This window comes from Cryptomeria japonica, chromosome 1 (assembly GCF_030272615.1).
Source record: "Cryptomeria japonica chromosome 1, Sugi_1.0, whole genome shotgun sequence".
NCBI lineage: Eukaryota > Viridiplantae > Streptophyta > Pinopsida > Cupressales > Cupressaceae > Cryptomeria > Cryptomeria japonica.
The window spans coordinates 669,490,832-669,505,420 of record NC_081405.1 but is presented as its reverse complement, the minus strand read 5'-3'; the positions used below and the strand labels follow the sequence as shown (position 1 = coordinate 669,505,420).

General features: G+C 35.2%; 1 protein-coding gene across 2 annotated transcripts; it reads left to right on the top strand.

The window, feature by feature from the left end:
- Window positions 1-1,136: 1,136 nt before the first annotated feature.
- On the top strand, window positions 1,137-8,070 carry LOC131045381 (uncharacterized). Of its 2 annotated transcripts, XM_057978961.2 has the most exons (5): window positions 1,137-1,302; window positions 1,397-1,622; window positions 5,443-6,564; window positions 6,756-6,803; window positions 7,138-8,070. In XM_057978961.2, the coding sequence occupies exons 2-5, from the start codon at window positions 1,428-1,430 to the stop codon at window positions 7,798-7,800; spliced, it is 2,028 nt and encodes a 675-aa protein (XP_057834944.2). In that variant the 5' UTR covers window positions 1,137-1,302; window positions 1,397-1,427; the 3' UTR covers window positions 7,801-8,070. The 2 variants fall into 2 exon arrangements, with proteins under 2 accessions (XP_057834944.2, XP_057834943.2); XM_057978960.2 differs by having other exon boundaries at window positions 1,137-1,622.
- Window positions 8,071-14,589: the final 6,519 nt, after the last annotated feature.

Below are 14,589 nucleotides of genomic sequence, written 5' to 3'. Positions count from 1 at the left end.
CATGTTATCCATTAGGGTTTCAACTACTTTCGCAGAACATGAAATTCACTGTGAACATAGACGATAAGGTAAATGTTAAAAAATAAAAAAAATGTCATTTTATGTCTAATGCTTTAAACTATTTTCGCACAACTTGTGTGTTACTCGAAAAGATTTCGCACAACTTGAGTAATACTCGTGTTATCTGTAAGGGTTTGAACTTACCATTGTCACCAAACCCAAATCGCCGATCTCGACACCTCCTACCCAAACCTGCACTACAATACCTCCTCCCTGCACATGAAAAACACGCGTGTTAGTAGGTGATAACAATAATCGCATACAACTCGCCTTATTGTTGTGGCCGACTTTGTCCTCACCTTCGCAAATACCTCCACTGGATACGCAGGTCCCTTGCTCCATGATTCAATGACTACCTGATTCAATCAAACATTCAACCTGAACGATTGAGATGATCTCGAAATCCCTTGCGATGCAACGTTCGTGTCGAAGATGCCGCATGTGTACGAAAATAATCCAAAAATTTCAAATGACCGTGTTATTGACTCTTTCTACCAGTTGGACATTATATTTTTTAAAATATAATTTTTCAGCATACGTGATGCAGTGCCCGTAACCGCGAGAGCAGCGAGGTTTAAATTTTAGCTGCGTGCCTGTAACCGCGAGAAGGGCCGACGAAGTGGTACCCGCGTGGAAGCTTTTCCGTTGAAACAAAAACGGCAACATCGTCCACGTCATGGAACCCCAAGTTTCGTCCACGTCAACTGTGGGTCCCGAGTACTAGGCTTATGAGATTATGTCCGGACGGCTGCGATGTATTGTTGTATCATGCAAGGGCATAACGTTTTGGAGCCTGAATAGCTACAGCTGAATAGCATAAAACAAAAATATTCTACACATTATTTTATTTGTATTTATTTTCTTTTAAAAATAAATCAAATCTATAATAATTAATTAAATACTCCACACAACACCCATTTCAATCAACTCCCATACCCACTATAAGATCTCAGACCCTCTCCCCCACCTTCCCTTTGAAACATCTAAACACGACCCACAAAACTATTCCAATCAAATAAACTAGAAAACTGAATCCAATAAACAGCCACAAAATTTGAATTCAAAACTCCCAACAAAAGCCACGGATATGCAGAAACAATAACAATGTTGATTAGTATATAAGAGCAAGATTTTATTCCAGGGAAGAAAGCTAACAACTAACTGTTTTTTAAACTAATTCATATTTCTTCACCACAAGAAGAAATGGGAGCAAGACGGAAGATCAGTGGACGGAGGAGAAGGGTAGGAAAGGAGGACCAACCAAATCCTTCAATTCCAATCCTCCTCTCTTCTATGTTATCCATTTCTTAATTCACTAATTTTGCCATTTTTGTAGTGAAGCTGCAATTCGCTTGGCAGAGCCAGAAATGGTTGAGAGAGAGGAGGATGATGGAGAAGAATTTGCAGAGTCTGAAGACGAGGGACAGGACGGCTACAAAATGGGTGGATACCATCATGTTTGTATTGGAGATGGCTTCAAGAATAATCGTTATATAGTTCGGTCCAAGCTTGGATGGGGTCATTTTTCTACTGTTTGGCTCTCTTGGGACACCCTGGAACATGTATGTATTTACTTACAGATTTCTGCACTGCATGGGGATCTATTCCTTCTGTATGTAGTCTTAAACTTTTTAGTTCAGTTGTTTAATTGTGTTTTTGTGTTTTTTGAAGACACTTTTCTTTTTCATTAATCTTTAATATAATATTATTAGGTACAGTAAAATATACATTTGCAACTATCACTCAATACAGGGACTCTGAAATCAAGATAATGAAGCTAAACCTAGATAATTAATTTGAAAATTGGATAACCATAAAAATGAGTACATTCCTTGATTAATTTACAGATCAATTCTCTCTAAAGGATGTTAAATGCGTGTTATTTCATTTAAAATCTATAGGTTTCTTTGAATAATTAGCCCTTCTACTTCAATATGGATCATACATAGCAGCGCCTAGTTGACTTTGCAGAGTATTGGAGTTCTTTCTGCTATGCAATTCATTAGGAGTTGTGTGCTTTTTCAATGATGCGTTTCGCCCTTTATTGCATTATGAATCTTAACAGACAACGGCAACTGAGTTCTTCCATTAATTCCTTTATTTAGAATATCTCTAAACAGTTTTTCCCTTTTTATTGCATCTGAGATTTTAGCCATACCAATGCCTACTTGCATTTTAGAGCATTGAATTGGTCTTCTGTTTTGCTGCAGTGGGAATTTGTGTGTTTGCTGATATATTTGGACAATTAAATGAATTAATGATGTGGAATAGCTCTTTTTTGATTTATCTGCCCTCTCCATGGCGGTGTCCCCCACTTTTCCATCACTTTCCCATCTTTATTCTGTGTTAATTTTTGGTTGTAACGGCTGTTTGGCGGCTGTTGCGGTCTTCTTAGGGGTTTTCAGGGTATCCCTGCGATCCAGTCCAGCATCCAACCTGCCTTGTTTTGGTCTTACGAGCCGAGGTGAGACTAATCACTTGGAGATGTATGCAATCACCGGCAAACCATGTGCATCAAGTAAACCTGCACCTCAGATTCGAACCTGAGACCAAGGGGAAGCAAACCCACAGTCCAAACCAACTCCGCTATCCATGCGGGTTCCTTGGTAGCAGTTTGTTGCTTTGGATAGTTTTTTATTTTGGTAGAAAGTGACAATCGATCTACGAATAATAGATGGTCAGAGGTATTAGAGTAGGTGATGTGTTTTTCTCTGGCTTCTCTATGGTCTGCTATACTGTGTGTTCAGTCCAGCATCTGTTTTTTGTTCATGAATAAAGAAAACAATGCCATAACTTTTTTTTGCTCGGAATAGCCTGAGCATGTTTTCTTCCAATTCTTATTTCTGCATTTGGTCCTTTTACTGTTTATAGTCCTGAGCATGAACCGTGGCACAGAATAAAGTATTTATTTTCTTGAGAAAGCAGTCTGTGATGGCCTAGAGGGGAGTCCACATGAAAAGAGACATCCAATAACCTGACATTGAAAAGAGTTATTCAATCTATGATAAGGAAATCTAGCTATAATGCATGACCTAGACAAATTTAGGCAATATCTAGTTTGTGGCAGGTTTGTGGTCGAAACAGACCACAATAGTTTAAATTTTTTCCTTTAACCAAAGAGACCTAAACTACAGACAACAAAAATAGGTAAGCATACTTCAAGCCTATGACTTTGATATCAAATACGTTAAAGGTAATAATAATGTAGTAGTTGATGATCTATCTAGAAGGCCTTAGTTTAAAGTTTTTATTTAACCAAAGAGACTTATGTTCATTATCACAATATATCTTGATTGGAAAACAAACATAATAATAGAATATGGGAAAGATCATTTGCTATGGAAATTTTGGAAGGGAAGATCCATAAAGAAAGATATAAGGTAGTAGATGACCTTATTATCTATAAAGACATAATTTATCTTAGCTCGGGATCAAAGATCAAGAATAAGATTTTAAAGGCTGCACATGACATACCTCTTGCTGGACATCAAGGTTACTTTAATACCTACCAACAAATTAGACAGAATTTTCATGGAAGGGTCTCAAAGGAGAAGTACTTAAGCATATTAGGGAGTGCCTTATTTGCCAATAAAATAAAATCGAACATGTCTTTCTCGCAAGGTTATTACAACCATTACCAATTGCAAACCAAAAATGGGAGTATATCTATGGATTTCATTATCCGACTCCCTAAGTCACATGATAAAGATTGTATATATGTGGTGGTTGATAGATTTACTTAGTATGGCCATTTCATGGGTTGCTAGTTGCTAAAAAAAACATGGTAAGTGATAGAGGTAGTCAACCTCATTCATGACTCAGAAATGCATCAATAATTCTAATCTTTTGATTGCATTCTGAAATGGATCAGGCTAAGTACTCATTTTGGGCTTTCTGGAGCAGTGAATTACTTTATGCTATTCAATTGTAAAGGATTTGTTGCATTTTTATGAGATTTTTACATTCACTTGCACTTAGAATTTATGGATTTCTCTGAACATTTTTCCTCCTTGTTTGCATTTGGAATGTCGTTAGACCAATAAGCACAGGGTTTCTCAGAGCATTGAATTCCAATTGCTTTCTGAAATGTAGTTGCAGCCAATTTTGGTCTTTTTCTGAGGTTTTGCCCGTTTAAGTATTTAATTTAATTTAGAAATTTGTGGATTTCTCTGGACAATCTAACTCTTTTATTATTTCTCGGTTCCAAGAGACCATTGCCCACTTGCACTGTTAAGAGCGTTAATTGTATTTGTAGTAGGTGTATCTTTTCTCATTTCATTGCATTCTGCTTTTTTGCAAATTTTAGCCTTCTAGAGCATTGACCCTCTTTTCTGCTTGTAAATGCAAGAAGAATTTGTGTATCTCTCTCAGATTTCACTCAATTATTTGTAATTTTGTATTTCAAATATTTGAATTGCTCCGAGTGTTTTCCACTTTTGATTGTGTAATGAAGCATAACAGAGAAACACCCATCCCAAGAGTTGAATCTTTCTATATTTTGATTTATCGAGAACTTGTTTGTTTCCCAAGGGATCTTATAGCTGCTTCAAAGTGGCCAAGAGTCCACTGGAATGTAGTCAGAGATTGTGGTGTGAGTGTAATGGTTCTCACTTGTCCCAAACACTATGGGCTTGGTGATTTTAGTGTGTTGTATTATATTGTTCTCAGAATTTGAAAGTTGAGCTTTTTATACCCATTTGTGAACCTCAATGCCAATTTAAAAATTTAATACTTTTATTTTTTGTAGTGATATTTGAAGAAAAAATTCCTTAAAAAGGATTTTACTCTAAGCATTATAGAGAACTGGACCTGCTTTTCTTTCTTTCATTTTAGCATTTTCATCGTATATGAAGTATCTAGGTTTTAATAGAATATGAGTGACATAATGATGAACTGGTTTTAGATTTGAACTATGCCTATAGTTTTTGCTTTAAATTTGATTTTGTACAAAACTGGGGAAACAAACTGGGTCTTGCAAATCATTTACAAATTTATAATTTGATTGTACAAATTTGTTGATTACTTTTAAGTGAGATTTTGTTACAGCTGTTAGTTGAGGTTTACAATAAATTTTGTGTTCATGCAATATTTGCTTGTTTAATTCTGTTTGAATTTTGTTTGTGCTGTAACTGCTCCAATCAGCTTCTTCTCGATAAAATTAGCTTTAACATGTATTTTTGAAATCTCTGTTTTTCACTCCATTCTTTCAATGAAATAAGGTAGTATTGTTTGCAATTATATGAAGTGATTTTTTCGAATTGGCTCTTTTTTTCATAATGTGAATAGTATGCTCTAAAGAGTTTGATGCCTTTACAGCTTCAGTATTTTTTTTGATGTTTATTTTCTCTAACAACTTTCATTTGATTGGTTCTCAAAATGTAGAGATATGTTGCACTTAAGGTGCAAAAGAGTGCACAACATTACACAGAGGCAGCACTTGACGAAATCACAATTCTCAAAGAAATTCTACATGGTGATCTGGAGAACAAGAAATGTGTTGTCAAGTTGCTTGATTATTTCAGGCACAGTGGACCCAATGGACAGCATCTCTGTCTGGTTTTTGAGTATCTGGGTGACAATTTGCTCTCTCTTATTAAGTACTATGGTTATAAAGGTTTACCTTTAAATATGGTGAAGGAAATTTGTTATCACATCTTGAAAGGACTGGACTATATACATCGTGAACTCTCTCTTATTCATACTGATTTGAAACCAGAAAACATCCTTCTTGTATCTCCCATCGATCCAGCAAAAGACCCTTACAAATCTGGGCAATACTCTTTCAAAAAAATTAGTGAAAAATTCAATCAGACATCAAATTCTTTAACCTTGAAGGATACTGAGAAGTTAAAATATTCTGAAGTTTCTAAGGGGTCATTAGTTTCTGCAGTCGCAAAAGAGCGGCTTACTTCTACAGCTTCAAAGGAATCATCAAATTCTGAAGCTCCAATGTATCCATCAAAATTCATGGATCCTATCAAGCCATCAGTTTTTGCAGCCCCAAAGGTTACCACTGCAGGTTTAACCAAGAACCAGAAAAAGAAATTGAAGAAGAAGGCCAAGAAGTTGGTTCTGGCTCTTGCTAATAGTTCTAAAGATTCAGAATTGGTTAGCCAAGGACTGGAGGGAATTAAAGAAAATTGTAGTGTCAAGGAAGCTAAGTGTGAAAGTGTTGCTGAAAAAGATGACTTGAGTAACAATGTCGTCAAAGAAAATGTAGCAAATGTTACACCCCTTAAAAAAATGAGGCTTTCTATAAGGAGGAAGATATTGGCCAAAATTAATCTCAGATGTAAAATAGCAGATTTTGGAAATTCTTGCTGGACATATAAGCATTTTACTAATGATATACAAACAAGACAGTATAGAGCTCCTGAGGTTATCATTGGAGCTGACTACTCCACTTCTGTAGATATATGGTCATTTGCATGTATTGCTTTTGAGCTTGCTACTGGTGATGTGCTCTTTGATCCACATGCTGGATATTATCATAATAGGGAAGAGGTAAGAAATTATGTAATTTTCATTGCAGCCGTTCTTTCTTACGTCATTTGCACTGCTTTATTTGGGTGTTGGCTTGCCACTCTCATTTACCTCAAATTAGTCTTGAATCCCATTTCTTTGTTCAAGACTTGAATCTTTGGCTTATGCCCTTAATCTTCTAAACTATGATGTTTGTTACCATTCCTTTTCAGGACCATCTTGCCTTAATGATGGAGCTTCTTGGTCGGATTCCAAAGAAAGTAAATAGTGATTTGAGATTTTTACCTCTTCGTTCTTTCCATTTACTTTTTTCCCATACGAATATCTTTTTTAACTATTCAGTATTTAGTCTCCGATCCTTTCCTTTGGCATTATATTTACTTTTGATTGAAAAGGATTCAACTATTTCACAGGAATTTGATAGAATCATTAATCATATTAGAAATTCTCTATACCAGTTCAGGGTTTTTTTGATTTACTCTATTTCTTGAATTTTCTGAGATATCATATATTCAAAATGTTACTGGAAGAATTTGGATTGGTATGTAATTGTCCTATCAGTACTAATGAAAAATTATATTTTCATGGTTTCAGGTTGCCTTGGGTGGATTTCGTTCTCACGAGTTATTCAACAAAAATGGTGAATTGAAAAACTTTAGGCAGCTATGCCTTTGGCCCCTGAGAAGAGTTCTTATGGAGAAATATAACTTTAAAGGACAATTAGCCAAAGATTTCGCTAATTTTCTGGTCCCACTCTTGGACTTCATACCAGAGAGGCGGCCAACTGCAGCAGAATGGCTTCATCACCCATGGTTAAATGGTGTATCTCATGTGTCATCTTCACCTGTGGAGATGCAGAGGAACAGCCATATTGATCAAGCAGTGATTGTTCAACAAGTATCAACTGAGCACCATCCTAGCCCAGATAAAACAGAAAATACAATGACAAAGGACAACGATATACATAAGGCAGAGATTTTGGTCTCAAAAGAAAGTGAACCATCCTTAGAAAAAATAATTAAGTGTTGCAGTGAGAAGGAAACATCACATAAGGCAAGGTTCTTGACAGCCACTGTTGTCATTGAAGGGTGCAAATCAAGAACAAGTATCCAGATGAAAGCAGAAGAGGGCAACAGTGAAACTGTTAGGTGCAAACTAAGAGGCAACCAGCTGACCAATGAAGCAGTTGCCAACAAGACTACCAAACATTTCCAATCAAATAAAGATGGGTACAATGTAAAAGTTAAAAATTACTAAAGATAGTTTACTTTTTTAGTAATCAAGCTCCATTTACACATCTGTTCTCATTGAGTGAATTCACATCTTGAGGTTCTCAATTTAAAGAAAGCATGAAATGCGGGAGCTGGAGATATTTAAAATCTTATGCCTTCATCATTCGAAGTAATACTGAGAAAACAAAGTAAGGAGTAAATTAGAGGGGATAGAAGAGAGTTAAAACTATAAAAAGAGGTTTTTACATTTTAGCCAAGAAGGCTGGCTTTTCATTGTGAAATCGACTTAAGTATTCAAGCCATAGTCTCTCAGAAAAGGAACATTCTATGAATTAATGATGGGTTGTTTTCATCACCGTTTACATGGTACATGCAAGTTTTTTCCTAGCACAACCTTGTTCAAAATTAATTAAATGATTAAATTATTTAGTTAATTCTCTTCACCTAATGTACCCCACTCAATTAATTAGTCATTTTCCATTCACACATGATTAAATAATTTTATTATTTAACTATCATATTTTCACCTCACATGAGTAAAATAATTAAATAAATTTATTGCTTAGTTAATGGCTATTCCTTCTAATAATTCCAAAAATAAAGGACCCTTTCAATTTATTTGTCTCCAAATTCCTATGGTCACAACAACTTATTATTTTTATAGATGAAATCCTATCCCTTCATTTTCAAACATACTCCATCATGATCCTTCATCCTCTCCTCAATCCTAAGAAAATCTTCTCATTTATTTTCCATTGCTGATCTTCTCATCACATCTCCATCTATTTTCCCTCCCAAAAATCTATAAATTGTCACAATATCCTATGCATTTCATCATCCAATTTATGCTAATTATTTGCTGTCAAAATAGATAGTTTTTGTGCAAAGGCATTCACATTCATAATCACTTGGAGCAAATCACAATTGCAATGGATTTTATGGTCACTTTAATTTGTTGGTTTGTTGTGGTTTAGGATAGGAAGCTCTTGTTTTGCATTTGTTTTCTACTTTGAATTCTAATTGATGGCTTACAATACACAAGACGCTCAATATTGGCACAACTTTACCTTCCTGGACATATTGGACGAGGTTCTCACCTAATAACATTGAGAGTTAGTGTATGTAACATGTTGCAGCTTGCCTTTTTTATAGATTTTATCAGTCCTAGTAATGAGGAAATATTCTTTATGCTTGGATATTAACAAAGTAGCAACTTTCATGTGCAAGAGAGTGGAGTGAGGGCTAATAGCAAAATAATATCCTATTGCTAGGAAACCTTTTGACTCTAGAGCTTAGTTTGTTGTTTTGAATTATTTATTCAAAGAGGTGTTCTGCAATTGTAGACATGAGAGATTGAAAGTTGTACCTGTGTCATTTTTTGAGGTGGATAAACATTTATCACATAGATGAAACTATATTCCCAAAAGCCCTATTATCTTGTTATCTTAAAATTTGGGCCTAATTTGTCGCGACAATGTCGGTTACCCACCATTGTCTAACATTTTGTGGCTAAACTTTTGGGAGGATAATAGGTTGGTCTTGCCATTTCTAGAACTATCTCCAATTAAGTATGATAATTCTAAGTCAGCCAAAAGGTGTTTTTACTATGAAATCCTTATATAAGGCATCCCTTCTAATTCATTTCATCATCTCATTCTAACATCATTTTTTCATCTCAAGAACAATTATTCCAATTCAAGAGAAGATCTAAGTTTAAGGAGCAACAAGATACTACAAAGCATCTTCAATTATGTTTTCATGATGACTTTATGATAGATTTTATGATGATTTATCATGTTATTGGATCAACACATGTAGGAATTCTCCTACAAAGAATTGCATCATCAATTGAAGGTATCATCATGTCAATTAAGCATTCCCATTCAAGCATTTCAATTTCTATTCCAATTCATCATTGTTGTAGGCAAACTCCTATGCAACCCCAAACATCATTTTTCTCCTTTTGTGTGAAGATTTAGATTCAGATACATGCTTCCGACAAAGACCATGTGGGAAATTGCCCAAGACTCAGAGATAGAGGACCTCTTCAAATTTCATCAGAAGTCATTTGGACAAGGGCATTTTTGTCCCTATCCTCCTAGTTCAGACCCAAATTTGGCAAGAAACATGCACAGTGTTTGAGGGTTTTGGATCTAGTTTAGTGCTCATAAATTCTCCAGTTGGATAGGGGCGCCTAACCATCATTGTCCACTCAATTTCAACTTAAATTTCCATACCAAGTTCCTCCTTGCACCCCCTTTCTAGATCTAGGTTTGTTCTGTGATTGTCAGTTTTGCATTTACTTGTTTATGTTGTCCATTGTCAATTTTTCACCCATTTACCCTAATTCTCACATTCAATTTCCAATTGCTAATTTTCAACTCAATCAAGGAGTACTAAATTCACCTTATGCTCAACCCCTTTCCTAATAAGTTTGAGGTTGAGCCTATTGAGCTCATTCTCCTTCTAAGTGTGATTGTTGTGAAATAGGTTTAATTCCTAGTTTTCATGCGTAAACTAGTGAACCTACACTTTTAAAATTGATCTTTGCTCTACTCATTTCAATTACCCTTGTCTAGACTTTTTTATCAACACTGCATGCTTCTCTGCCTAATTCTCCAATAATTACATTTGATTTTATAATATTTATCATATGGATTTTGAAGTGGGTGTTTATTATTTTGCCAAAACTGTAGAGCAAAATAAATTAGTGGGAGCAAAAGAGAGAATGGTACATTTCAGATAAATAACTGAGCAAAAAAAAAGACCAAAAAGAGATGCACAGACTTTGCCTGTGGTCAATTAATAGAACCATTGAAATTTATACACCAAATTGATCTCATTTATTCTATGAAATGAAAATATCAATTGATCTCCAATTTTATGTGTTAAGTTTCTATGATGTATATGATCATTGCCTAATAATGCTATCATATGAATATCTTAAGTTTTCTATATTTTAATTTTTTTCCTTTTTTTAATAGCTATCACTTGTTGTTTGAAGCCTTGGAAAAAGTGTCATTTTAACCATATTTGCACAGTCAAGGAAATAAGCACATGTAACCTTATATTATTATCTTAATCAAAACAACAAACTAATTTCAAAAGGCCTTTGCACCTACAATAAGTACACAACTACATTAACACATCATATAAAAGATAAATGTAATTAAATAATTAATTATGGTGAGCAAAATAAGATAGCTGCCTTAAAGTTCTTATTTCTAGGTGATTAATAGAAATATTGTGTTTAAGATATGTGAGCTAGTAATTATGACTCCTATCTTGGTCTGCAACACAAGTATGAATCTAATCTTTGTACGCCTTTTGCAAATGTCCCTTGAAATGATTGAAGTCCTTGTTTCTTATTAGAAAAAAAAAACTCTTTTTTTTTTCTTTTTTCTGGAGGAGTGTCCAAAAATACTTTTCGACAAACATGAGTGCTTCAATCATAATTGGGTTTCAATGTGCCAATCTCATAACCAATTCTAACAAATCACAGAGACCATATGTGATTTGGATCCTAGGTATATCTAGGGGACAACACACTTGAATTGATTTAGATGTTTATGAATGTGTAGTGTTGTAAATTGTACACCCTTGCTAGGGTGGTACAATTTCACACTTAGTTGAGCACTCGCCTTAGTGTGTTTTACATCTTGCATTTCTAATCTCTTTTAAGAATTTAATTATCTAAATTCATATTTCACCTCTTCACATGTTATAAAATTGGGCCCTTTATCCTAAAGTGTGCCCCTTTTATTTCTTGAATAAATCATTTAATCATAAACCCTAATTATGTCCTATTTCGACCTTTAAGGCCTAATTTGGCATATCAAAACATCTTGAAATCAGCTGTAACTTTGGGATTCACTCTAATATTATCATATCTAACGGCCCCGAAAATTTGGTGAAAATTTGGTCGGACCATGTTGAAAGTGCACATCGTCCTCGACTTTTTTCCTGAAACTTTGGGAGCATGATCCTATGATATAATAATGCTTAACCCCAAAAGATTGGCGGGAAATTAAAATCCTAGGTCGGCCTAAACATGAAATTAATATCTAGGGTTTCATACTTAAGAGCTTTCTTTCTTCATTTGAAGGGGTCTTGTTCTAAGAATCTAAGAGCAGTTGTTTGGAGCATAAAGAGCCTTCTTTGCAGCAAAATAGTAGATCTTTGAAGTCTTCAACAACATTCAACATTCATCCATCAAACATTCATCAAGCATCATTTCATCAATTGGGGGCTTTTGAAGATGTAGGAGAACAATAGGAGATCACCAACTGAAGATTGGATTGCACCTCTCCCTTAGGGTTGGGTATGGTTTCATGTTGTTTCCATGTCTTTATATGAGCTTCATTTTGATTTTTATTCATTCTTTAGATTACTTTGTATCATGGATTTAGAGCATTTACTTTGTTAATTATAAACAATTTGGGTTTACTCTTTAGGGTTGCTCTAGATTGTTTGCTTTCATTTTAGGATCTTGCACACACACAAGGTTCTTGCACACACATTTTCAGTACATTATCGGTTATTTGTTGAGGTAGAAATCACAAAAATAGGGGTTTGACTAAGGCAAAACCCTATATAGCCACCTGAAACCCTCCTTTTCAGCTACAGGTACAGGTTCAGTTTTGAGCGTCGCTGGAAGTTTTAGGACCGACAGAGCACACAGAGGTTGTCCCAAGGTTCAGAACTCATCAGAAACCCCTAGGAAAGGGGCATGGTGCCCTGGTCCTACCCAGGACAGGGGTGTGGCGCCCTGGTCCTGCCTGTTTTCAACAACATTTGGTAGTGTAGATCCCATAATCTAGTCTTTCAGTTGCAGCTTCAGACTTGCAGAATCAGGATAGTGGTGTGGCACCCTGGTCCCAGACATTTTGGCTTAGATTTCAGAAATAGGTGCACCTTTGATTTTTCTTCCTAATCTGTACTTTTCAACAGTTTATTAATTATTTTCTATTCTATATTTCCAGATTAGGGTTTTCTTGCTTACTTGCACTTTGCACTTTGGGTTAAATTGCATTTTGAATCATTCCTCTCCCTCATTTGCAGAAAAGGAATAGAAACCCTAAGAGTTAATCCACAACTCTCTCTTTCTCACAAGAAGTCGCCGAAGTGCGTTACCTCCTTAGGCTCTTTCGTATTTCGTTAGTGTGTATGAGAGTGGGATTAGGGTTCTCATACTTAGTCTCACTTTTTCCCTTACACATTTTGATGAACCAAACATGAATCTAATTTCATTTTCATTACATTTCATTGTTAGATCTCGATTTTTTATCTTTTCATTTTTCTTTATAAACATAAAATTCCAAAAAAAGTGAAAAAATTCAAGAAAGAAAAAAGGAGAGATTTCCCTTTATTTGCTTGCATTGTGTGTTTAAATTTCATTCAATTTCCATTTCAAAATGTCATATTTTTATTTGCAAGATGTTCATGCTTTTGATGATGTATGCAATTTTGTTGATTACGAGTTTAGTAAGGATGAATTAGATGAAACTCTAGATGAGTTTTTGAATCCTAAGGCTTCCAAACCCTCATTTTGTAAAAAAATAATCAACCTTGTTACTATGCCATTTCGTGGTGATGAGAAAGATAAGTTGAATGATTCCTCTCATGGGTACATTCCTATCAACTCTTCCACTAAATCTAGTAACATGGTTAACCTTCACAATTCCCTTTATGAGGTTATGTCTCCTTTTGAGTCCAAAGATAAACCTTTCAATCGATATGACCATTCTTTATTAGAAGATGCCCTTGATGACTTTATGTCTTTACCTAAACCTCTAATTAAAAACAGTACATCTAAAAGATTATTTAACATGATCAATGTGAATGAACATAGTAAACCTCTTTTTGTGGTCCAAGGTGCTTATCCTTAACCAACCTCACCTCTTTCTAATCAACCCCTTTTCACAGTTTAAGGAGGATATAGTCATGATTCCTTTAGTATTCCAATCAAGCCTATCATTATTGTGCAAGGAGGAAATCCCACTAAGAGTCCTTATAGCTATGCTAAACAATTAACTAAAGAGAGTTATAAGGCAGTTGCCCATACCTATAACACAAGAAACAATATGCAACCTAATCTTCCTCTGGTTATCCCAACTTCTCTTCCTGATTCTCAACCTATTCTTCCTCAAGAATCTCGCATTTCGCAAACTCTTGGTAAGGAATATGATATTGTTGAACAACTTAAAGGCACTCCTGCCAAGATATCCCTTTGGGAATTGATTCAAACTTCTTCAACTCATCATGGATTGCTATAAGATGCCTTGAAAACATTGAATCTCCCATCCGTAGTGACATCTAATAATATGGCCTCCTTGATTAATTCTATCATAGCTCCTAAGGCTCAAATTGTGTTTACACAAGATGAGCTACCCACTAGTGAAATTCAACATCAATATGATCCCTTAATGATTGTGGCTATTATAAATGATAGTGCAATAAGACAAACACTAGTGGACAATGGTTTTGGCCTTAATGTTTGTAGCATTAATCTATTGCATAAGATCAATGTCAATACATCTCTTATTAAGCCTGATTCTCTCACAATCTGAGGCTTTGATAATGTTTCTAAATATTCATTAGGTATCACCACCTTGCTTGTTAAGGTAGGTCCTGTTACCTTACCCACACCCATCCATGTCATGTCTGGAGAATTAACATACAACTTGTTACTAGGGAGACCTTGGATTCATAGCATGCAAGTTGTCCTCTCTACATTACATAGGCAAGTTAAGTTCATTTACAACAACAAGACATATACCTTGCTAGGTGACACAAATATCCAAGCTTGTCTGCA

Bases quoted from the DNA above. Each gene is read 5' to 3' on its own strand.
- LOC131045381 (XM_057978961.2), top strand. From the start codon at position 1,428: ATGGTTGAGAGAGAGGAGGATGATGGAGAAGAATTTGCAGAGTCTGAA. The intron at 6,565-6,755 runs GTAAGAAATTAT...ATTCCTTTTCAG, and splicing joins ATTATCATAATAGGGAAGAG to GACCATCTTGCCTTAATGAT. The intron at 6,804-7,137 runs GTAAATAGTGAT...TCATGGTTTCAG, and splicing joins TTGGTCGGATTCCAAAGAAA to GTTGCCTTGGGTGGATTTCG.